Here is a 25,480-nt window from a genome sequence, read left to right on the forward strand (position 1 = left end):
CCCGGCCAGCCTTCTAAGAGGGGGAACTTTCTGATTCCGATTTGGATCAGGATGACAGGAAATCTTCCTAGCTGTCCACTTCGGTTGAAGTTCTCATTAAGGCAGTCCGTGACACTTTATAGATGTGATACCTTCACCTTCCCCTGCTTCGGTTTTTTACTTCAACCTCAACAGAAGGTCTTTGTAGCTCATTCGGAGCTTGATTATATAGTTTCCAAAGAAACGGAAACACCCGGACAAGAATAATTCACTCTAGCCGGTTGGATGTTTTATATATCCCTTTCAGGAAGGGGCCTCATCCATGTAGATTTGTCTCCAGTGGTGGACCCTACAGTTTGGCCGCCTGGCAAAATACTACTATGCCCATGGCTGCCGCAACTTCCTTCATGAATCCTCTGGATCGCTGAGTGGAGTCCTATGCTAAGTCTACCTTTGAGTCTACTTACATCCTATTTTTGACGTTGAACTGGGTCAGCAGAGCTACCACTGAGTAGGTACACCAAATTCGTCATGGTCTCCTTTTACGGGGCTCCTTATGAGGAATTGGTTGATCTGTCCCATCACCTCTCTAATGCGTCCAAGTTCCTGTGTGAGGCATCTATTGATGCTGCTCTTCTGGTGGCTCATGCTTCAGCGTCTACCATTGCTTTACGCAGGATGACCTGGCTGAAATGTTGGTCTGCAGATCCAGCTTCCAAGCGGTTCCTGACTACGCTTCCTATTTCAGGTTCCTGACTCTTTGGGACCAGACTGGAAGAAATCTTCGCTGAAGCTACTGGTGGCAAGGGCACTCGCCTCCCCAAAACAGCGTCAAGTGGAGCGCCTTTGTCAAGAAGACAGGTCCTCTTTTTCGGTCCTTTCGTGGGTTCTCCAGCATTCTATCTTCCAGACAACCTTTCCACCAGGGCCAGAAGGCCAAGCCTTGCTTTAAGGCTCGCCCCTCCTGCCGACCCCAACCTCTCCCACTTTTTGGACACTTGGGTTCAGGAAGATGTATCTTTTGGATACATTTTTTCCACTCTGCTGTTACTCAGTCTCCGATCCTGGAAGGCACCCCTTTTTTCGAGCAATCAACTTTCTGCTTCTTCAAGTAGTCAGTATTCGGGTGCCCCCCGACCAAATAATATCAGGGATTCTACTTCAACCTTTATTGTGCCCAAAAAAAATAATACTGCTCTGCCTGACCCATCTTAGGCCTCAGGTGTCTCAGCGAGGTACGTCAAGGTCCGGCATTTCCACATGGCATCCCTCTGGTCAGTCGTCGCTTCCATGGAACATGGGGAGTTTCTTTTCTCCGTGGACATCAAGGAAGCGTGTGCACGTTCCTATTTGCCAGTCCCACCAGAACTAGTTGCGCTTTGCAGTCCCTCCTCACCATTACTAGTTTGTGGCTCTAACGTTTGGTCAGACTACAGCCCCGAGAGTTTTCACAAAAATCCTGTCTTTGGTGTTGCCCCATATAATTTTTTTATTTTATTTATTTTTTATCAAAAAAGTTTTGTATTATAAGAAATTTTTACAAAAATTAGAATTCCCAACCCCACCCAAAGTTCTACATTGCTTGTTAAAGATCTTCCAACTCACCAGTCCATGGACGTTCACAGATAGAGTCCTTCAAAGTAGCAACAGCAAGGAAGTAAATAAAGTACCCCCCATCCCTTAACATGCCAAATATGACTCAATCATGGAACACATATGGAACAAAGATACATCAAACATGTGATAAGCAAAAATTAACCCACATCCCAGATGTACATTTGGACAGAAATCAAAAGAGCCTGCAGCAACTGATGATCCACCATTCCCCCCACACCAGGAGATTGTCAGTCTAAAGAGGGCCTATCCACCAGTAGAATCGCTGGAGCCAAACCCGGGATATCCAACCAAGGGGACCATAGGTCTTCAAATTTAGCAGGGGTCCCCCTTTTGTCATACACATGCTTTTCTAATCGTAGCATGGTGTTATAATGGGGTTCTGTAAACCTTATGCAAGAGATACAATTGGGAAAGCCTGTACATTTCACTCAAGGATGTTTTAGGAACCTGTTCCATGACCTCCTGCCATACCTCCTCCTCTATAGGACCCACGTCACATCCCCATCTCTGCTTTAAAGAAAGTGGCTGACCTTTATGGACTATCTCCAGGAGACATTAGTAGAATAATGAAATAGTACCCCCAGGCTGAGCCACCAGATCAACAAGTGAGGACTGAGGAACCTGCGCCAATGTAGACTGCCTCTTCTGTAAGTCCCAGGCCTGTCTCAATTGAAGATACTGATAGAAAGCAGATTGAGGTAAGGCAAATTCTGACCGCCTATCCTCAAACGTTCTGAATACATTAACTGTCACCCACTGCGCAAGAGTAATGATCCCCCTGTCCCTCCACCCAGCAAAGCCTTCTAGTTTGTCAAATTCCTGAAAATGCACATTATGCCAGATAGGAGGGTATGTAGTAAACCCCACCAGGCCTGACACCTCTTTCATCTTGGCCCAGATTTTATGTATAAGTAATAAAGTGGGTATGGATCGTCCCTGCACACCCAAGCGACCTGCTTCAAGGGCCTGCAGTAGTACCCGCTCCCCGTAATATAACTAGTTAATCTACCAGTTGCGCCATTAGTACTATCTGATCCCCACCCCTTAAGGTGTTGGAGCTGTGCAGATAGGAAATACAGTCATGGATTCTCCTTGGATCTCTGTAACGTCTCTAAGCGTACCCGTGGCGCTCCCTTCTTCCATATAAGGTCACGGAAAATAGCATACATTTTACGGAAAATTCTAAGGGGCAGCCAGAGTGGGACATTATGAATTATATATAGGACTTGTGGCATAAGAATAATTTTACCAGGTTTCGCCCTACCAATAACCCCAAGGGGAAGTCTACACCATGACACAGATTTAGTTGGCATCTTTTGAAGAAGCGGGACAATATACAGAGTTTCAAAGTCTGAAATTCTAGCACTAATTTGAACGCCCAGGTATTTAAAGTGAGGAACAATTTGCAGCCGCTCCGCTGACCGCAGGGAATCAGCCTGTTGAGGGCCCACCAGAAGAAGAGAGGATTTAGTCCAATTAATAGTAAGACCAATTAATAGTAAGACCAAAATCAGTGATGAGCTGAATAGCATTATTCAATGAGACAGGCCAGTCCTTTAAAAACCGTAACATGTCATCTGCATAGAGAGCAATTATTTCAGGGAGCGCGCCATACTGGAAACCCCCTCACCTCGTCAGCCTTTCTAATAGCCGCTGCAAGCGGATCAATGGCTAGGGAAAATAATAGGGGTGAGAGGGCACCCATGCCTCGTCCCCCTATATAACGCAAAGGATTCAGAAATCACCCCATTAGCCTTAATTCTAGCCCTGGGGCAATCGTACAAAAGCTGGACTCACTTAACAAAGGTATTGCCAAATCCAAGACATTTCAGGGTGGCTCAGTGATACTTCCATTCAACACTATCGAAGGCCTTAGCCGGGTCAAGTGACGCCGCTGCCTTAGCACCCTCAACCGATTATGTTATCTGAAGATTCAGGAACAGCCTCCTGAGATTAACAGCCGTGGACATATCTGGCATAAAGCCCGCCTGGTCCTGATGCACCACCTTAGAAATTATACGGGATACTCTATTAGCCAGGAGTTTCGCCAGAATAGGGATATCGGTCTGTAGGAGTCAGGTTGTCGGACATCCTTACCGGGTTTGGAAATTAAGACAATAATAGCATCCATCATGGATGTTGGGAGACGTCCCAGAGAAAAGGCCTCTTTATCTACCTCAAGGAGTGGTGGTAATAACTCATCTTTGTACAATTTAAACACCTCTGAAGGAAGACCATCCACCCCAGGGGACATATCATTAGCCATGGAGGCAAGGGCCGTCTCCAATTCAATCGGTGTAAGCGGAGCATCCAACTCGGTCGCGTTCTCCAAAGACAAAGAGGGCATATCTAGTCCCTGGAAAAAACTAACTCCTCAGAAGAGGGGTCCGCCTTGGAACTATATATGGTGGCATAATACTTTCTCAGAACCCCAAGTATCTCTGGGGAGGTGTCCACAACCCCTCCCACATCATCATACAACTCTTTAATGTATAGGACCCCCTACAGGAGACTACAGCTAGAAAATCTCCCGCCTTTTCTCCTTCCTCAAAAAAACCGCTGTTTCTGGAAGAAACGTCTATGGTTGGCCTTTGTCAATTGGTATTGACGGAGCTGTTCCTGGGCCTCTCTAAGTTCCCCCTGACACCTTTCAGACATGTCCTGTATTAATGCCACTTCTCTATGCTCATTTCCTGAAACTTTGTTCTTGGGCGCAGACTTACATTTCTATATCTACTTCCGTCAAGAGGACGGATTACTTGCTTACCCTCCCTGAAATTTTGTTCTTGGGCGCAGAGTTACATTTCTATACCTACTTCCTTCCGGAGGACGGATTACCTGCTTACTCTCCCGGAGGGTACCAAGAAGAGGTTGGTAGCCTCTAAGGCTACGATCGCTCGATGGATTTGGATGGTTATTTGCGAGGCTTATCGGGTTCGGGGTAAAAGTACCCCCATCTCGGGTCACGGCCCATGCTACCAGAGCGGTTGGGGCTTCCTGGGCAGGTGCTCACATTTGCTTCTGTAGACGCTTCACTTGGACGCAAGATCTTGCAGGCCTCTGTGGAATAGGTGACCATGTCCTGTGATCAGTTCCAGCCCCTGGGGACGGCTTTAGGAAGTCCCCCAATGTAATGAACGAGAAAACTGGATTTTGAGTACTCACTGTAAAATCCTTTTCTCGTCCAGTTCATTGAGGGACACAGCTCCCACTCATTTGTTTGTTCAAGGTGTTTTTTCCTCATGGTTGTCAATTGAAGGGATTCTCCTCATGTATTTGACATACCTCTTGGGCTTCGTTCACATCTGCGTCAGGGCTGTTCATGGTTTTCATCGGAGCTTTCAGTCAGGGGAACCCGTGGACGGAACCCTGACTGAAACAAACGGAATCCATAGGTTTCTGTTAGCATCACCATTGATTTCAATAGTGACGGATCCGATACAAATGGTTTCCGTTTGTCACCACTGTGCAAGGGTGCCGTAGTTTTGACGGAATCGATACCGTAATCTACTGCGCTATTCATTCCGTCAAAACGACGACCCTTACACAACTGAGACAAACGGAATCCATTTGCACCGGATCCGTCACCATTGAAATGAATGGTGATGCAAACGGAAACCTATGGTTTGTCAGGGTTCCGTTCATGGCGTCCCCTGAGAGAACCCCTGACGCAGATGTGAACGAAGCCTTACCTTGTATCTGCTTCTCCTCTTGCTTACGGACAGGCTCAATAAGCTCAGTGTCTGTAGTCTGGGTAGATCCTGTAAGAGGGGCCACAATTCAATTATTCGTGTCAAGCCTCCTAGTGGCAACCGCATATAACACGGTCTGTGTCCCCTAATAAACTGGACAAGACTATTTTACAGTGAGTACTCAAAAAATCCTTTTGTTTTTCCACAGGTTTATGCAGATGCCAGTCTGGTTTTCCCATTGCTTGTGGCTCAGACATTTGCCCAGAGACAAGCAGATCTCTCAAATAAAGAGAAGGAGCAGGACTGAAGAGACGTGGAGGACATGTGGGCCGGTTTCCATTATGTTTTGCATGCTGCGCTCCTGGCTGTCCGCCGGTTGTATTGAGCTTCCGTTCTCTTCTCCTCTACGGCAATAGTGTAATAGAGAAGATGCAGGCGTGTTTGATTACAGCATGTTACATGTACAGATATACAGCGCTATATGTACATAGCACAACACGTGTAGTCCTGTATAGGAAAGTGTTCAGCAATCCACGGCTCTGTGGGTGACTGGAGTATCTGGGAGTTGTAGTCCTACAAAATCTATTACAATGTGATGAACGGGTCATCTCCGTCATAGAATTATATCCCCTTTAGCGGCAATTGTTATACATGTTAAAGGAGTTTTCCCATGAGGGACATTTGACATATCCACAGGACATGTCATAAATGTAAGACAGATGCGGGTCCCACCTCTGGGACCCGCACCTATCTCTGGAACAGAGACCCCTAAACCCCATTCCAGCTTTTTGTGCTCACGCTGGCTCCCGGCCACTTCATGAATACGTGGTCGGGAGTTAGTGAAACCGCTGAGCCACGCGGTTTCAGTAAATCCCATAGTAGTGAATAGCATGCGAGCTACGCTGTTTCCGTAACTACCATTCAGTTCTATGGGACTTACGTAAACAGCATAGGTCAGCGAGTTACACCGTTTTCTCCTTCATGGTCGAAAATCAACCGGAAAACAAGAGGTAGATCGGGGTTTAGCGGCCCCGTTCTAGAGATAGGGGGGACTCGCATCTATCTGACGTATCCTGTGGATATGTCAAATGTCCCTCCTGGGAAAACCCATTTAAATATTATCTATTTAAGTTTTTAGAATGGTCAGTGTATATATGGTGGGGAGAGGAGTGGAAATAAAAAAAGAGATTGTTTCCAAAATGTAACTGCTTTTATTTGTTTTTAAAAAAAAAAAAGTAAAATAAAAATATATACAGTGTCATTTTGATCCGCTGCCCACGTCGTCTTCCAGAGGTTCCCCCCTCCAAACCTGGACTTCTCCCTCACTGGTGGTTAGCAGACATGGCTCAGTGGGGTGATATGAGAGTGACTGTATGACACCTTTACTGACCGGGAGCTTGAGTGTGAGGGAACCCTGCAGGGTGACAGAGGAGATGAAGAGTTACTGCTGCAGCAAATTAACACACTGAACTACTATTATATTACCCCTATGTACAATAATATAGCTACTATAATACTGCCCCCTATGCACAAGAATAGAACTACTATAATACTGCTCCTATGTACAAGAATATAGCTACTTTAATACTGCCCCCTATATACAAGAATATAACTACTATAATACTGCCCCTATATACAAGAATATAACTACTATAATACTGCCCCCTATGTACAAGAATATAACTAATATAATACTGCCCCTATATACAAGAATATAACTACTATAATACTGCCTCCTATGCACAAGAATATAACTACTATAATACTGCCCCTATATACAAGAATATAACTACTATAATACTGCCTCCTATATACAAGAATATAACTACTATAATACTGCCCCGCTGTACAAGAATATAACCACTATAATACTGCTCCCTACATACAAGAATATAACTACTATAATACTGCTCCTATATACAAGAATATAACTAACTACTATAATACTGCCCCCTATGTACAAGAATATAACTACTATAATACTGCCTCCTATATACAAGAATATAACTACTATAATACTGCCTCCTATATACAAGAATATAACTACTATAATACTGCCCCCTATGTACAAGAATATAACTACTATAATACTGCCCCCTATGTACAAGAATATAACTACTATAATACTGCCCCCTATATACAAGAATATAACTACTATAATACTGCCCCTATATACAAGAATATAACTACTATAATACTGCCCCCTATATACAAGAATATAACTACTATAATACTGCCCCTATATACAAGAATATAACTACTATAATACGGCTCCTATGTACAAGAATATAACTACTATAATACTGCCCCCTCTATACAAGAATATAACTACTATAGTACTGCCCCCTATATACAAGAATATAACCACTATAATACTGCCCCTATATACAAGAATATAACTACTATAATACTGCTCCTATATACAAGAATATAACTACTATAATACTGCTCCTATATACAAGAATATAACTACTATAATACTGCCCCCTATGTACAAGAATATAACTACTATAATACTGCCCCCTCTATACAAGAATATAGCTACTATAATACTGCCCCTATATACAAGAATATAACTACTATAATACTGCCCCTATATACAAGAATATAACTACTATAATACTGCCTCCTATATACAAGAATATAACTACTATAATACTGGCCCCTGTATACAAGAATATAACCACTATAATACTGCCTCCTATGTACAAGTATATAACTACTATAATACTGCCCCTATATACAAGAATACAACTACTATAATACTGCCCCTATATACAAGAATATAGCTACTATAATACTGCCCCTATATACAAGAATACAACTACTATAATACTGCCCCCTATATACAAGAATATAACTACTATAATACTGCCCCTATGTACAAGAATATAACTACCGTAATACTGTCCCCTATATACAAGAATATAACTACTATAATACTGCCCCTATATACAAGAATATAACTACTATAATACTGCCCCCTATATACAAGAATATAACTACTATAATACTGCCCCCTATATACAAGAATATAACTACTATAATACTGCCCCCTATATACAAGAATATAACTACTATAATACTGCCCCTACATACAAGAATATAACTACTATAATACTGCCCCCTATATACAAGAATATAACACTACCCCTATGTACAAGAATATAACTACTATAATACTGCCGCTATATACAAGAATATAACTACTATAATACTGCCCCCTATATACAAGAATATAACTACTATAATACTGACCCTATATACAAGAATATAACTACTATAATACTGACCCTATATACAAGAATATAACTACTATAATACTGCCCCTATATACAAGAATATAACTACTATAATACTGCCCCTATATACAAGAATATAACTACTATAATACTGCCCCCTATATACAAGTATATAACTACTATAATACTACCCCTATATACAAGAATATAACTACTATAATACTGACCCTATATACAAGAATATAACTACTATAATACTGCCCCTTATATACAAGAATATAACTACTATAATACTGCCTCCTATATACAAGAATATAACTACTATAATACTGCCCCCTATATACAAGAATATAACTACTATAATACTGCCCCCTATATACAAGAATATAACTACTATAATACTGACCCTATATACAAGAATATAACTACTATAATACTGCCCCCTATATACAAGAATATAACTACTATAATACTGCCCCCTATATACAAGAATATAACTACTATAATACTGCCTCCCATATACAAGAATATAACTACTATAATACTGCCCCTATATACAGAATATAACTACTATAATACTGCCCCCTATATACAAGAATATAACTAATATAATACTGCTCCCTATATACAAGAATATAACTACTATAATACTGCCCCCTATATACAAGAATATAACTACTATAATACTGCCCCTATATACAAGAATATAACTACTATAATACTGCCCCCTATATACAAGAATATAACTACTATAATACTGCCCCTATATACAAGAATATAACTACTATAATACTGCCCCCTATATACAAGAATATAACTACTATAATACTGCCCCCTATATACAAGAATATAACTACTATAATACTGCCCCTATATACAAGAATATAACTACTATAATACTGCCCCTATATACAAGAATATAACTACTATAATACTGCTCCTATGTACAAGAATATAACTACTATAATACTGCTCCTATATACAAGAATATAACTACTATAATACTGCCCCCTATATACAAGAATATAACTACTATAATACTGACCCCTATGTACAAGAATATAACTACTATAATACTGCTCATATATACAAGAATATAACTACTATAATACTGCCCCCTATATACAAGTATATAACTACTATAATACTACCCCCTATATACAAGAATATAAGTACTATAATACTGCCCCCTATATACAAGAATATAACTACTAAAATACTGCCCCTATATACAAGAATATAACTACTATAATACTGCCCCCTATATACAAGTATATAACTACTATAATACTGCCCCTATATACAAGAATATAACTACTATAATACTGCCTCCTATATACAAGAATATAACTACTATAATACTGCCCCTATATACAAGAATATAACTACTATAATACTGCCTCCTATATACAAGAATATAACTACTATAATACTGCCTCCTATATACAAGAATATAACTACTATAATACTACCCCTATATACAAGAATATAACTACCGTAATACTGCTAAGTAATTTTCAAGCTAATTTGAGGAGTCTACTTTTCAGACTACTGGATGAGTGTATTGTGCCATCACTCACATGTAATGAATATGATAGTTATCGTAGTGCGATCGATATTGCTGCTTTCTTAGTTACACAAACATTCTGTTCGGTTAAACCTTATACTGGACAAATAAGAGGTTTGTCTTTGAGCTATAAAATTTGACATAAATGTCCCTCATATAATCCCATAATATTCATGTGTTCATATTCAGTACATGTACGGTCAGTTGTATAGCTCACCGCTCCAGCATGGACCAACTAGGGAGCACCTTCACACCGGAGCCTTATTAGTGTCCTCCGCACCGGCGTCCTTACAGAACGCTCCTTCTCTTCATTGCAGTTTCATCATTACGCAAGTCATGTGAAAAGCATCAAGAGCCCTCACCTCCACCAAGTCCCAGAAGCAGACTGTGCCGTCCTCCGAGCAGCTTACTACATGCGTGTCCTTCTCGCTGAGGCAGCTGTCCAGTTTATAGCTTGCGTTCTGGTGTCCTGAGTACCTGATAGAGAACAGACGATGATTTGTTAGGCCCTGTTCACACAGAATTTTTTGACGCGGAACAGTGGCCGAAAATGCCTCCCATTGATTTCAATGGGAGGCAGACGCGTTTTTTTACCGCTCGCGGTAAAAAGAAGCGACATGCCCTATCTTCGGGCGTTACGCCTCTGACCTCCCATTGACATCAATGGGAGGCAGAGAAAGTGTATTTCACTGCATTTTTGCCCGTGGCACTCAATGGTCACGAGCGAAAAGCGCCGCGAAAACCGGCATGCAGGCAGATGAAAATCTGCCTTAAAATTCCAAAACGGAATTTTGAGGCAGAATTTTCTGCCTGCAAAAAACTCAGTGTGACCTCAGCCTTTCAGTGCAATAGGGAAGACTTGTAATACACGCGCCAGACCACTTGGTGTCGCATGAGCAAACGACTGATCACCAGCATATACAATGACATCCAGCCAAACAATCCAATGATGGTCGGGTTGGATCTAGGATGGTCGCGTTGGATCTAGGATGGTCGCGTTGGATCTAGGATGGTCGCGTTGGATCTAGGATGGTCGCGTTGGATCTAGGATGGTCGCGTTGGATCTAGGATGGTCGCGTTGGATCTAGGATGGTCGCGTTGGATCTAGGATGGTCGCGTTGGATTTGGCTGCTTCTTTGCATATTTGGGTTAGAGGATCGATATATAGTTAACCTGCTCCCCCAGGTCCATATACAAGCGGTTCAGAATCTTAACTATCTCGGATCTACTAGGACAGCCCACCTTGGGTCTAGGTCCTGCCACTAATTCCTTGTTAATATGCGATATGGAACAAAGTGTTAACGAGGAATATTTAGTTAAAATGGCAGAGACGATGGACACGTCTTATAATTATCTCAATGCGTTTTACTCACTCTCCGAGAAGTTCTCCGGTGTCTTTATCCAGGAGGCGAAGACACGAATCCAGTGATGAGGCCAAGAGACACTGGGAGTCCTGACTGAAACTAACACATGTAATGGGACCTACGGGAGAGAAACGAGGGACTGGGCATGAGGACGTCATGAGGCTAGTCACTAGAGGCAATGCCTAACTAACTACTCCCTCATGAGCGGGCCTGGTGACCCTTTCCTGCCAGCTATCAGGTGCCCACTCTGTAATAACAGCGTCCATGCGTGTTTTGTTTTTTTTTTTATCATTTACATTAATTAATTTATTACGAGGACGGATTGTACTTGGCGGCACAAACACACTGACAGCTGTAATGTAAAACCCTCTGACGGCTCTCAGGATGGAGAATTAACAAGGACTCACTGCCAACGTAATCTGCGCACATCTCTCCCGCCCGGAGGTCATAGCGACGCAGGTTCCCGTCAACAGACCTATAGCGGACAAAGGAAGTCGCCATTAGTGACGTAGGAAGTCTGGGGGATTACCGGCAGGGAGACAAGGGGGCACAGACAGAAGAAAACAAGGCTTCATGTTATTAAAGGGGTTTCCCGTAATAACCATTTATCACCTATCCACAGGATCGGTTATACTGTATATGCATGATCTCGGAGGACCCCCAACGATCTCTAGCGAGGAGGATTTTGAAAGTCTAAGGCAATGACAGAAACAGATGAACGCTGTACTCGGCTGTCTCCTTTGGCACCATAGACATCGAATGATTGGCAATGGACATGCGGCGCGACCGCTCCTTTCAAAATTCTCCTCACTGCGATCGTGCAGGGAGGAAAAACAACACTTGGGACCCCGATTTTAGAGATGGGGGGGGACCCTACCAATCATACATTTCTCATTGTTTCTGTGGAAAGCTGATAAATGGTAATTGTAGGGAAACCCCTGTAATATTATAGGTGACACAGGAAGGAGGGGCTATGTGACATGGAGTCTGCTCCTCCCACCACAGGGTGACAGACAGGAGGGAGGAGCTATATGACATGGAGTCTGCTCTTCCCACCACAGGGTAACACAGACAGGAGGGAGGAGCTATGTGACATGGAGTCTGCTCCTCCCACCACAGGGTGACACAGACAGGAGGGAGGAGCTATGTGACATGGAGTCTGCTCCTCCCACCACAGGGTAACACAGACAGGAGGGAGGAGCTCTGTGACATGGAGTCTGCTCCTCCCACCACAGGGTAACACAGACAGGAGGGAGGAGCTAAGTGACATGGAGTCTGCTCCTCCCACATCGTAAAACAGACAGGAGGGAGGAGCTATGTGACATGGAGTCTGCTCCTCCCACCACAGGGTAACACAGACAGGAGGGAGGAGCTATGTGACATGGAGTCTGCTCCTCCCACCACAGGGTAACACAGACAGGAGGGAGGAGCTATGTGACATGAAGTCTGCTCCTCCTACCATAAGATGACATAATGCATTAGTAAACATTACCCGGCCAGGATCTCGTGGTCAGACACTTTGATGCTGGAGATTCCATCTTTGGCTTCGTCCAGTATCTGTATAGCCTCTGGTCTGCGGGAACGACTATCCCAACACCTTATAGAAGAGTCTATAGAACCTGACATGACAGAGAATAGCGACAATTAATGCTCCGGACTCTAGGAAAGCTGGAATGGTGGCCATATCTGACGTTACCCAACTTTCCCAGAGACAGAGAAGTAAGAAACAGCTGAAGAACTCAAGGGCCTATATTTACTCGTGTTTCTGAAGTAGGAAATATTTCAATTCTGTAAATCTCACATCTAAGAGACAGAACTGATCATTTAAAATTCACAAGAAGGAACGCGAAGCCTTGGAAAAGTAGGATCTGAGATGAATGCGCTGACGTTACCGGATATAATGACTGTGGACTCCTCATTAAACTCCACGCAATTCACTTTCTGCAGGAGAGAGAACAGTTGTCAGATGGCGAGAAGGTCGTCGTCCGCAAAATACACCGTATACAAACAGCACGTTATGTAGCGCAATCCGACAAAAGGAAGATGGATGAACATAAGACTAGGGCGACGATTGGTGAAAAAATTGCGCCATTACGGGTTTCTCCGCAACTTTTGTCTAGTCTCATTAAAAACATTAATATCAAAAAGTGCAGCTTACCCCTGCGTGTCCCCGAAACTTCCTGACCACCTGACCCTGCGCCACGTCCCATAGGATGATGGTTTTGTCGGAGCTGCAGGAACATAGTTGGCTGTTGTCACATGACCTGTTAGAGACGTAAAGTAAGAGGCACGCACAGCACCCCCCCAGCGCCCGCAGGACCACTGCTCAGACGGGACATGACGATTTTGACCCATGTTGGATTAGCAGGATTTCCAGACCACTGAATGCTGGATTAACGGAATTTCATGCATTTTTAGGAATTTCTGTGTGTCTATATGTGGCCTATACAGAACTCTGAAAAACTGCTCCAAAAACGTCCCAGGAAGTGACCTGCACTTCTTTTTACGCGGCCGTTTTTCAAAACGGTCACGTAAAAAAACGGCTCATCGGAACTGAACGCTGTTTTTTCCATTGCAATCAATGGGCAGATGTTTGGAGGCATTCTGCTTCCGATTTTTCGTGCGTTTACGGCCCGAAAAACGGCCAAAAATAGGCTGTGTCAACATACCCTTAGAATACAATTCTAGCTATTATATTGTGCTCCTAACCCGACCTCCACTCCTCCTCTGACTAAGGCCTCATGTACACGACCGTAGCCATGTGCACGGCCATGATATTCGGGTCGGCCGGCCGCAGAGTGTCACCCGCAAGCTGCCCGCAAATCGCGGATCGCACACATGGCCGCGTCCATTATTTTCTATGAGCAGAACACGGCCGTAATAAGACATGTCCATTCTTTCTGCGGTCCGGGCTCCTGGGCCATGCAAGGACTGTGGAAACCACGGTCGTGTACATGGTGCAATAGGAATGAATGGGGCTGCAATTCTCCCGTGGATTTTCGGGGGAAATGCGGCCACTAAAGCACGTTCGTGTGCATGGCGCCTAAGGCCTCACGCACATAAACGTGTTTTTGCGTCCGCAATTCACCCACAAATCTGCAGGTGAAATGCGGAGCCATTTATTGCTATGGCACCATGCACACGGCCGTGGTTTTCACGGTGTCCTGTTTGAGAGCCCAACCTATACGCTGGGGGGAGTGGGCTGTAAAAAGAGGAACCAGCACTGGAGGACCTGGTGCATCCATTAAGCCAAATGGACGGCCGGATTTATGTCAATAGGACATGACTCCACCTCCGACTACAGCTGAGTGCGGGGTTAGCTGGGTGTTCCGATAGTGGGGTGCCCTGCAATAAGCTAATCAATGGGGTCCCAGAAAACTGGACAACCCTAGATATAATTGTAGCAAACCCTTAGCTGTGTGAAGTATCAGGATTTATGGGCTTTCAGCCTCCGTTTAAAGAACGTGCCTATTTGCTGACAGCAAGCAGAGATCTTGAAAATTGTAAAGAATTGAAACGCAAAGTATATTAAAAGTTGCAGAACTTTTCATGATTTAATTGGATAACATTGTAGAGCGTGTCCTGGAGAAGAGTCCCTGAACCCGGCAGCGTGATCAGTATATGTGGGTGATGTCACAGATGACATAATGCATTCACTCATTACCCTCAAAACGTTTTCAGTCATTGATAGTTACCCCGCTGCATCCAGCACCTCGTATCCATGTCCGCTGTACGTCTTGAGCATCGTGCCCTTGTGTGGATTCCAGAGCTTCAGAGACTTGTCACTGCCACACGTCATACAATAGTTACCGTCCACTGACAACACAAAGGATGGAGAAAATGATTATGTGACGTAGTCTGCCCCTCCCACCAGAGGGTGATACAGACTGGAGGGAGGAGCTACGTGACATGGAGTCAGCCCCTCCCACCAGAGGGTGATACAGACTGGAGGGAGGAGCTACATGACATGGAGTCAGCCCCTCCCACCAGAGGGTGATACAGACTGGAGGGAGGAGCTACGTGACATGGAGTCAGCCCCTCCCACCAGAGGGTGATACAGACTGGAGGGAGGAGCTACGTGACATGGAGTCAGCCCCTCCCACCACAGGGTGATACAGACTGGAGGGAGGAGCTACGTGACATGGAGTCAGCTCCTCCCACCAGAGGGTGATACAGACTGGAGGGAGGAGCTACGTGACATGGAGTCAGCCCCTCCCACCAGAGGGTGATACAGACTGGAGGGAGGAGCTACGTGACATGGAGTCAGCCCCTCCCACCACAGGGTGATACAGACTGGAGGGAGGAGCTACGTGACATGGAGTCAGCTCCTCAGACCAGAGGGTGATACAGACTGGAGGGAGGAGCTACGTGACATGGAGTCAGCCCCTCCCACCAGAGGGTGATACAGACTGGAGGGAGGAGCTACGTGACATGGAGTCAGCTCCTCAGACCAGAGGGTGATACAGACTGGAGGGAGGAGCTACGTGACATGGAGTCAGCCCCTCCCACCAGAGGGTGATACAGACTGGAGGGAGGAGCTACATGACATGGAGTCAGCCCCTTCCACCAGAGGGTGATACAGACTGGAGGGAGGAGCTACGTGACATGGAGTCAGCCCCTCCCACCAGAGGGTGATACAGACTGAAGGGAGGAGCTACGTGACATGGAGTCAGCCCCTCCCACCACAGGGTGATACAGACTGGAGGGAGGAGCTACGTGACATGGAGTCAGCTCCTCCCACCAGAGGGTGATACAGACTGGAGGGAGGAGCTACGTGACATGGAGTCAGCTCCTCCCACCAGAGGGTGATACAGACTGGAGGGAGGAGCTACGTGACATGGAGTCAGCTCCTCAGACCAGAGGGTGATACAGACTGGAGGGAGGAGCTACGTGACATGGAGTCAGCCCCTCCCACCAGAGGGTGATACAGACTGGAGGGAGGAGCTACGTGACGTGGAGTCAGCTCCTCAGACCAGAGGGTGATACAGACTGGAGGGAGGAGCTACGTGACATGGAGTCAGCTCCTCAGACCAGAGGGTGATACAGACTGGAGGGAGGAGCTACGTGACATGGAGTCAGCTCCTCAGACCAGAGGGTGATACAGACTGGAGGGAGGAGCTACGTGACATGGAGTCAGCCCCTCCCACCACAGGGTGAGAGGCTCATTATTAGGGTACACTCACCATTGAAGCGCACCGCTCGGACAGCCCCCTGGTTACACGCCAGTCGTCGCTGCAGGTGTTGGGGGAGCTCTGGAAGTTTGGGTTTGGGCTCTGGGTAGGACATGGTGTCAGGAGAACCTCACACCTGCAATATAAAAATGTATTATGTACAGACTCACGTGTATTCTCTGCCCTTCAGGATTGTAGGAAATATGGGTGAACTCCACCGGGAGAACTAATGGCGGCCATATTGGCTGTGACCAAGCTTCCAAAAACATCTATAACTAATAAACCGCTGAGTAGATGGCGCGGCAGCCATGCTGGGACTTGTGGTCCCTCACTCCGGGGTCAGCTTACCCTCATACAGAGAGCCGCAGAGGATTGCGGGCAGTGGCGTCCGCACCGGGGAGCGATCATGTGACCCTGCTCGCGCCGGTGTAAACAATACCACGTGGTGCAGGAGGACTTCCGGCTCACGTGGTTTCTAGACATCCGGTCCCGGCGCCGGAAGTTCTCTGATCAGCCGAAGATTTGACACACGGGGAGACATGACAGGGAATATCGGGAGTGACCCCAGGAGGCCGGGCAAGGTGCAGAGGTGAGAGCAACACATGATCAAGTGCTGGATAAGGGGCAAATGGGAGGGGGGCACTGTTAGGTCAAGCTGCAGTCCAGGGGGGGGGGTACCAGGGTTCAAATGAGGGGCCCAGAAATGTGATGTACTAACTTTCCGATGTGGCCTCCTGTTCTAGTCCCACCACATCGTGCAACGAGACGGCCAAGCCGCAGGTCTCCCCCACATTGTGCAATGAGATGGCCAAGCCGCAGGTCCCCCCACATCGTGCAATGATACGACCCAGCCGCAGGTCCCCCCAGATTGTGCAATGAGACGACCCAGCCGCAGGTCCCCCCAGATTGTGCAATGAGACGACCCAGCCGCAGGTCCCCCCAGATTGTGCAATGAGACGACCCAGCCGCAGGTCCCCCCACATTGTGCAATAAGACGGCCAAGCTGCAGGTCCCCCCCACATTGTGCAATGATACGACCCAGCCGCAGGTCCCCCCCACATTGTGTAATGATACGACCCAGCCGCAGGTCCCCCCACATTGTGCAATGATACGACCCAGCCGCAGGTCCCCCCACATTGTGCAATGATACGACCCAGCCGCAGGTCCCCCCAGATTGCGCAATTAGACGACCCAGCCGCAGGTCCCCCCCACATTGTGCAATGAGACGGCCCAGCCGCAGGTCCCCCCACATCGTGCAATGATACGACCCAGCCGCAGGTCCCCCCCCACATTGTGCAATGACACGACCCAGCCGCAGGTCCCCCACATTGTGCAATGAGACGACCCAGCCGCAGGTACCCCCACATTGTGCAATGATACGACCCAGCCGCAGGTCCCCCCACATCGTGCAATGATACGACCCAGCCGCAGGTCCCCCCCCACATTTTGCAATGACACGACCCAGCCGCAGGTCCCCCACATTGTGCAATGAGACGACCCAGCCGCAGGTACCCCCACATTGTGCAATGAGATGGCCAAGTGACAGGTCCCCCCCCACATTGTGCAATGAGACGACCCAGCCGCAGGTCCCCCCCACATTGTGCAATGAGACGACCCAGCCGCAGGTCCCCCCCACATTGTGCAATGAGACGACCCAGCCGCGGGTCCCCCACATTGTGCAATGACACGACCCAGCCGCAGGTACCCCCACATTGTGCAATGAGATGGCCAAGTGGCAGGTCGTCCCCCCCCCAGATTGCGCAATTAGACGACCCAGCCGCAGGTCCCCCCACATTGTGCAATGAGACGGCCCAGCCGCAGGTACCCCCACATTGTGCAATGAGATGGCCAAGTGGCAGGTCGTCGTCCCCCCAGATTGCGCAATTAGACGACCCAGCCGCAGGTCCCCCCCACATTGTGCAATGAGACGGCCCAGCCGCAGGTCCCCCCACATCGTGCAATGATACGACCCAGCCGCAGGTCCCCCCCCACATTGTGCAATGACACGACCCAGCCGCAGGTCCCCCACATTGTGCAATGAGACGACCCAGCCGCAGGTACCCCCACATTGTGCAATGATACGACCCAGCCGCAGGTCCCCCCACATCGTGCAATGATACGACCCAGCCGCAGGTCCCCCCCCACATTTTGCAATGACACGACCCAGCCGCAGGTCCCCCACATTGTGCAATGAGACGACCCAGCCGCAGGTACCCCCACATTGTGCAATGAGATGGCCAAGTGACAGGTCCCCCCCCACATTGTGCAATGAGACGACCCAGCCGCAGGTCCCCCCCACATTGTGCAATGAGACGACCCAGCCGCAGGTCCCCCCCACATTGTGCAATGAGACGACCCAGCCGCAGGTCCCCCCCACATTGTGCAATGAGACGACCCAGCCGCGGGTCCCCCACATTGTGCAATGACACGACCCAGCCGCAGGTACCCCCACATTGTGCAATGAGATGGCCAAGTGGCAGGTCGTCGTCCCCCCAGATTGCGCAATTAGACGACCCAGCCGCAGGTCCCCCCACATTGTGCAATGAGACGGCCCAGCCGCAGGTCCCCCCACATTGTGCAATGAGACGACCCAGCCGCAGGTCCCCCCACATTGTGCAATGAGACGGCCCAGCCGCAGGTCCCCCCACATTGTGCAATGAGACGACCCAGCCGCAGGTCCCCCCACATTGTGCAATGACACGACCTAGCCGCGGGTCCCCCACATTGTGCAATGAGATGGCCAAGCTGCAGGTCCCCCCCACAATGTGCAATGAGACGGCCAAGCTGCAGGTCCCCCCCACAATGTGCAATGAGACGGCCAAGCTGCAGGTCCCCCACATTGTGCAATGAGAAGACCAAGCTGCAGGTCCCCCCCACATTGTGCAATGAGAAGACCAAGCCGCAGGTCCCCCCCACATTGTGCAATGAGAAGACCAAGCCGCAGGTCCCCCCCACATTGTGCAGTGAGAAGACCAAGCCGCAGGTCCCCCCCCCACATTGTGCAGTGAGAAGACCAAGCCGCAGGTCCCCCCCCCACATTGTGCAATGATACGACCCAGCCGCAGGTCCCCCCACATTGTGCAATGATACGACCCAGCCGCAGGTCCCCCACATTGTGCAATGAGATGGCCAAGTGGCAGGTCCCCCCCCCCCACATTGTGCAATGAGACGACCCAGCCGCAGGTCCCCCCACATCGTGCAATGATACGACCCAGCCGCAGGTCCCCCCCCACATTGTGCAATGACACGACCCAGCCGCAGGTACCCCCACATTGTGCAATGATACAACCCAGCCGCAGGTCCCCCCACATCGTGCAATGATACGACCCAGCCGCAGGTCCCCCCCCACATTGTGCAATGACACGACCCAGCCGCAGGTACCCCCACATTGTGCAATGAGATGGCCAAGTGGCAGGTCGTCGTCCCCCCAGATTGCGCAATTAGACGACCCAGCCGCAGGTCCCCCCACATTGTGCAATGAGACGGCCCAGCCGCAGGTCCCCCCACATTGTGCAATGATACGACCCAGCCGCAGGTCCCCCCCCCACATTGTGCAATGACACGACCCAGCCGCAGGTCCCCCACATTGTGCAATGAGACGACCCAGCCGCAGGTCCCCCCAGATTGTGCAATGAGACGACCCAGCCGCAGGTCCCCCCAGATTGTGCAATGAGACGACCCAGCCGCAGGTCCCCCCACATTGTGCAATGAGACGGCCAAGCCGCAGGTCCCCCCCACATTGTGCAATGATACGACCCAGCCGCAGGTCCCCCCACATTGTGCAATGATACGACCCAGCCGCAGGTCCCCCCACATTGTGCAATGATACGACCCAGCCGCAGGTCCCCCCACATCGTGCAATGATACGACCCAGCCGCAGGTCCCCCCCCACATTGTGCAATGACACGACCCAGCCGCAGGTACCCCCACATTGTGCAATGAGATGGCCAAGTGGCAGGTCGTCGTCCCCCCAGATTGCGCAATTAGACGACCCAGCCGCAGGTCCCCCCACATTGTGCAATGAGACGGCCCAGCCGCAGGTCCCCCCACATCGTGCAATGATACGACCCAGCCGCAGGTCCCCCCCACATTGTGCAATGACACGACCCAGCCGCAGGTCCCCCACATTGTGCAATGAGACGACCCAGCCGCAGGTACCCCCACATTGTGCAATGATACGACCCAGCCGCAGGTCCCCCCACATCGTGCAATGATACGACCCAGCCGCAGGTCCCCCCCCACATTGTGCAATGACACGACCCAGCCGCAGGTCCCCCACATTGTGCAATGAGACGACCTAGCCGCAGGTACCCCCACATTGTGCAATGAGATGGCCAAGTGACAGGTCCCCCCCCACATTGTGCAATGAGACGACCCAGCCGCAGGGCCCCCCCACATTGTGCAATGAGACGACCCAGCCGCAGGTCCCCCCCACATTGTGCAATTAGACGACCCAGCCGCGGGTCCCCCACATTGTGCAATGACACGACCCAGCCGCAGGTACCCCCACATTGTGCAATGAGATGGCCAAGTGGCAGGTCGTCGTCCCCCCAGATTGCGCAATTAGACGACCCAGCCGCAGGTCCCCCCACATTGTGCAATGAGACGGCCCAGCCGCAGGTCCCCCCACATCGTGCAATGATACGACCCAGCCGCAGGTCCCCCCCACATTGTGCAATGACACGACCCAGCCGCAGGTCCCCCACATTGTGCAATGAGACGACCCAGCCGCAGGTACCCCCACATTGTGCAATGATACGACCCAGCCGCAGGTCCCCCCACATCGTGCAATGATACGACCCAGCCGCAGGTCCCCCCCCACATTGTGCAATGACACGACCCAGCCGCAGGTCCCCCACATTGTGCAATGAGACGACCCAGCCGCAGGTACCCCCACATTGTGCAATGAGATGGCCAAGTGGCAGGTCGTCGTCCCCCCAGATTGCGCAATTAGACGACCCAGCCGCGGGTCCCCCACATTGTGCAATGACACGACCCAGCCGCAGGTACCCCCACATTGTGCAATGAGATGGCCAAGTGGCAGGTCGTCGTCCCCCCAGATTGCGCAATTAGACGACCCAGCCGCAGGTCCCCCCACATTGTGCAATGAGACGACCCAGCCGCAGGTCCCCCCACATTGTGCAATGAGACGGCCCAGCCGCAGGTCCCCCCACATTGTGCAATGAGACGGCCCAGCCGCAGGTCCCCCCACATTGTGCAATGAGACGACCCAGCCGCAGGTCCCCCCACATTGTGCAATGACACGACCTAGCCGCGGGTCCCCCACATTGTGCAATGAGACGGCCAAGCTGCAGGTCCCCCACATTGTGCAATGAGAAGACCAAGCTGCAGGTCCCCCCCACATTGTGCAATGAGAAGACCAAGCCGCAGGTCCCCCCCCACATTGTGCAATGAGAAGACCAAGCCGCAGGTCCCCCCCACATTGTGCAGTGAGAAGACCAAGCCGCAGGTCCCCCCCCCCCACATTGTGCAGTGAGAAGACCAAGCCGCAGGTCCCCCCCCCACATTGTGCAATGAGAAGACCAAGCCGCAGGTCCCCCACATTGTGCAATGAGATGGCCAAGTGGCAGGTCCCCCCCCCCCACATTGTGCAATGAGACGACCCAGCCGCAGGTCCCCCCACATCGTGCAATGATACGACCCAGCCGCAGGTCCCCCCCCACATTGTGCAATGAGATGACCAAGTGGCAGGCCCCCCCCCCCACATTGTGCAATGACACGACCCAGCCGCAGGTACCCCCACATTGTGCAATGAGATGACCAAGTGGCAGGCCCCCCCCCCCACATTGTGCAATGAGACGACCCAGCCGCAGGTCCCCCCACATTGTGCAATGAGATGGCCAAGCGGCAGGTCCCCCCCCCCCCACATTGTGCAATGAGACGACTCAGCCGCAGGTCCCCCCACATTGTGCAATGACACGACCCAGTCGCAGGTCCCCCCACATTGTGCAATGAGACGGCCATGCTGCAGGTCCCCCCCACATTGTGCAATGAGATGGCCAAGCGGCAGGCCCCCCCCCCCCACATTGTGCAATGAGACGATCCAGCCGCAGGTCCCCCCACATTGTGCAATGAGACGGCCGAGCCGCAGGTCCCCCCCACATTGTGCAATGACACGACCTAGCCGCGGGTCCCCCACATTGTGCAATGAGACGGCCAAGCTGCAGGTCCCCCCACATTGTGCAATGAGACGATCCATCCGCAGGTCCCCCCCACAATGAGGTGGTCAAGTTGCATTAACCCCCCCTACGCTCCCACATCCTGTATTACAGCTCAGATGTGCGGGTGACTGCTCGCAGGAGGGTTTCTTTACAGAGAGCATCACAGGCTTCCGGTGGTCCGGCCGTTATGTGTAAGGTCAGGGTAAGAAGTCTCTATGCTGCCCATCCCCCCTCCCGTAATCTCCATGGTCTCCTTTGTTTTGGAGAAACATGATCCAGCGCTGAGGGGGTGACCGGCAGTTTCCAGGAATAGTGCAGAATTCTCTACTGAGTACAAGGTCTGCGCGCGGCTCATCTCGTGGTGTTTCGTGTCCTCCGTGAGTCACCCGTCCACTCGGGATTATCTGTTCTTCCGTCTTGTACGATTATTTGCAGATTTTTCAAGGACATTTCAGCCCAAGAATGAAAATCTAGACTGTATTATAATCTTATATCTTCATTAAAGGGACAGTAAACCTAGAGCCTATCTGCTGTGTAATTGACTGGTATCTATTTCTCCCTGTTATCAGCCTTGAGGAGAGGATGACTGTAGTGTTCATCAGTCTGGATCACTCCCTGCCCCCCATCATTACTACAATATGTCCCATCTCTCCAGCGCAGAGACATTCACATCATATGTGTGACAGGTATCAGCCGGTCTTCCACATGCTTTTTAGGGTTAGGGTCTTCTACTTTTCCATTCTGAATAGCCTAATGGACAATTTGTTAGACTCGATACCACAGAGCAGGACCCTACAACCAGCAAGGTACTGTGATTCAGGTTAGTTTAACATGTAGTTCCACATCATTGCACATAGGGGGCAGTGTGCTGCATAAAGTGTTTCTCCAACCCTACAAATGACTCCCTCGTCCTCTTGTGACCCCAGAAAGATAAGTGGTGCGTTACGTGACCAATGACCTCCACGTCTGTCTACTTTATCCAGGTATAAACCTCCCACCTCGGAGAATTCGCCCACCCTGGATGACCCCACCCCCGATTACATGAACCTCCTGGGAATGATCTTCAGTATGTGCGGTCTGATGCTTAAGGTGAGTACAACCTAGAACTTGCCTAATCATACGTAAGAGACACAACCCGCGTCTCTCCTGCCTTTCTAGTGGTGTCCAGCTGTAGGGAAACTACAACTCTCAGCGTGTTCGGACAGCAGTGCGTGTTGTAAGTTGTAGTTTTCGCCACAGCTGGAGCGCATTAGACTCCTGGTAAGATGGAGATGTGTAATGGGAAATGCAGGAGATACACAGATTGTGTCTCCGCTGCACCATGAACACAAATGTTAAGAAAAAAATTTTAAAAAAAAAATCACTCCCATCATCCTCTTGATGTTGCGCCCGTTGTAATTGAATGATAGTTGTTAATCGTTGTTGCCATAACGTTTCCCGGTATAAATTCTTGCGTAGAACTAGTTAATCCGGTCTGTATTGGATAAGCAGGAAAGTCAGTCGTGAGTGAGTGGTAATTATTAACCCCTTAGGGGACCGCCCATAGGCCTTTTCACAGGGTCACTTAGGCCAGAGCGTAGTGAAAAGTTGGCGCTGTGACGTAAGCCCGGCCCGGATGTCCCGTGCCGCCTAGAGATTCAATAAAAAGCACCAAAAACTCCTCCGCCTCTTAGATTATGGCGCCGCAAAAACAAATACCTATAAAAGAAAAAAAAAAAAAGTGTTTTTACGGTGGAAAGGATGTAAAACATAAAAAAAAACAATAGCAATTTGGTGAACAGCGTAAATTTAAGATGCAAAAAAAAACGTGAGCTCGTGGTTTGTTTGTTTTGTTTTTTTTTCCATTACCCCTCCAAAAAAATTATATGAACCCCAAAATGGTGCCATTCAAAAACGCAACTTGTCCCGCAATAAACCACTCCTCACACCGCAATGTCTACGGAAAAATAAAAAAGTTACGGATTTTGAAATGCGACGATCAAAAAACTGTAGTCCACATGAAGCGGCTCACCGACTGTCAGGGGATGCTGGGAGTTGTGGTTTCATGAGCCGCAGTGTGCAGACCATTGATCCGAGAGGCTTTGCTGTGGGCAGGACGCGTACGCTACGCATGGTTAGACTGCGGGTAATGCGATGCCTTGTGTTTTGCAGCTGAAGTGGTGCGCCTGGATCGCCGTCTATTGCTCATTTATCAGCTTCGCAAACTCTCGCAGCTCCGAAGACACCAAGCAAATGATGAGCAGTTTCATGTGAGTCTGAATGAGGGTATGAAAGGGGATGGGGCACCGGTGCCAGTCATCATTCACATCGTCACACCGTCATGGTGAACACCCAGCTTTTCCAGACTCCTGAATGTCAAATCATTGACGCTGAATTTTTAGAGTCATCCACGTGCATTGCAATCCCATTGAACGCTATGGAACTTCCATTGATGACAACGTGGACGTTTCTGTGCTAAATGTGTCGTGTCCCCTTTAATAATCCTCTCTCCCTGTTCTTGTAGGTTGTCTATTTCTGCTGTGGTCATGTCTTATCTACAGAACCCACAGCCCATGTCTCCTCCGTGGTGACCCCGCTCTTCTCCCTGATAGTCATCGTTCTGGATGTGGAGGGGCTTCCGGCGTCTCATTACTGTCTGTCATTAGAAATAAAGGTTGGGGATTTTA

The 25,480-nt window shown here is 48.9% G+C and overlaps 3 protein-coding genes across 5 annotated transcripts in view; 2 read left to right on the plus strand and 1 right to left on the minus strand.

The window, feature by feature from the left end:
- The window catches only part of DHPS (deoxyhypusine synthase), a 33,887-nt gene extending 27,332 nt beyond the window's left edge, over positions 1-6,555 (plus strand). For both annotated transcript variants that reach the window (XM_075859112.1, XM_075859111.1), the window contains exon 10: positions 5,497-6,555. In XM_075859112.1, the coding sequence (XP_075715227.1) occupies positions 5,497-5,595 (99 nt within the window). In that variant the 3' untranslated portion in view covers positions 5,596-6,555. The remainder of the gene's footprint in view (positions 1-5,496) is intronic.
- On the minus strand, positions 6,477-17,107 carry WDR83 (WD repeat domain 83). Of its 2 annotated transcripts, none has more exons than XM_075859114.1 (10): positions 16,981-17,107; positions 16,645-16,768; positions 15,157-15,277; positions 13,620-13,692; positions 13,354-13,402; positions 12,954-13,080; positions 11,869-11,936; positions 11,471-11,579; positions 10,460-10,574; positions 6,477-6,702 (listed from the first exon to the last, which is right to left on the minus strand). In XM_075859114.1, exons 2-10 carry the CDS (start codon positions 16,745-16,747, stop codon positions 6,547-6,549), a joined length of 921 nt encoding a protein of 306 aa, XP_075715229.1. In that variant the 5' UTR covers positions 16,748-16,768; positions 16,981-17,107; the 3' UTR covers positions 6,477-6,546. The 2 variants fall into 2 exon arrangements, with proteins under 2 accessions (XP_075715229.1, XP_075715228.1); XM_075859113.1 differs by having other exon boundaries at positions 13,620-13,725.
- WDR83OS (WD repeat domain 83 opposite strand) lies at positions 17,105-25,480 on the plus strand. Its single transcript, XM_075859116.1, has 4 exons — positions 17,105-17,221; positions 23,798-23,903; positions 24,966-25,063; positions 25,318-25,480. The coding sequence occupies exons 1-4, from the start codon at positions 17,172-17,174 to the stop codon at positions 25,382-25,384; spliced, it is 321 nt and encodes a 106-aa protein (XP_075715231.1). The 5' UTR covers positions 17,105-17,171; the 3' UTR covers positions 25,385-25,480.

Source organism: Rhinoderma darwinii, chromosome 3 (assembly GCF_050947455.1).
Source record: "Rhinoderma darwinii isolate aRhiDar2 chromosome 3, aRhiDar2.hap1, whole genome shotgun sequence".
Lineage (NCBI taxonomy): Eukaryota > Metazoa > Chordata > Amphibia > Anura > Rhinodermatidae > Rhinoderma > Rhinoderma darwinii.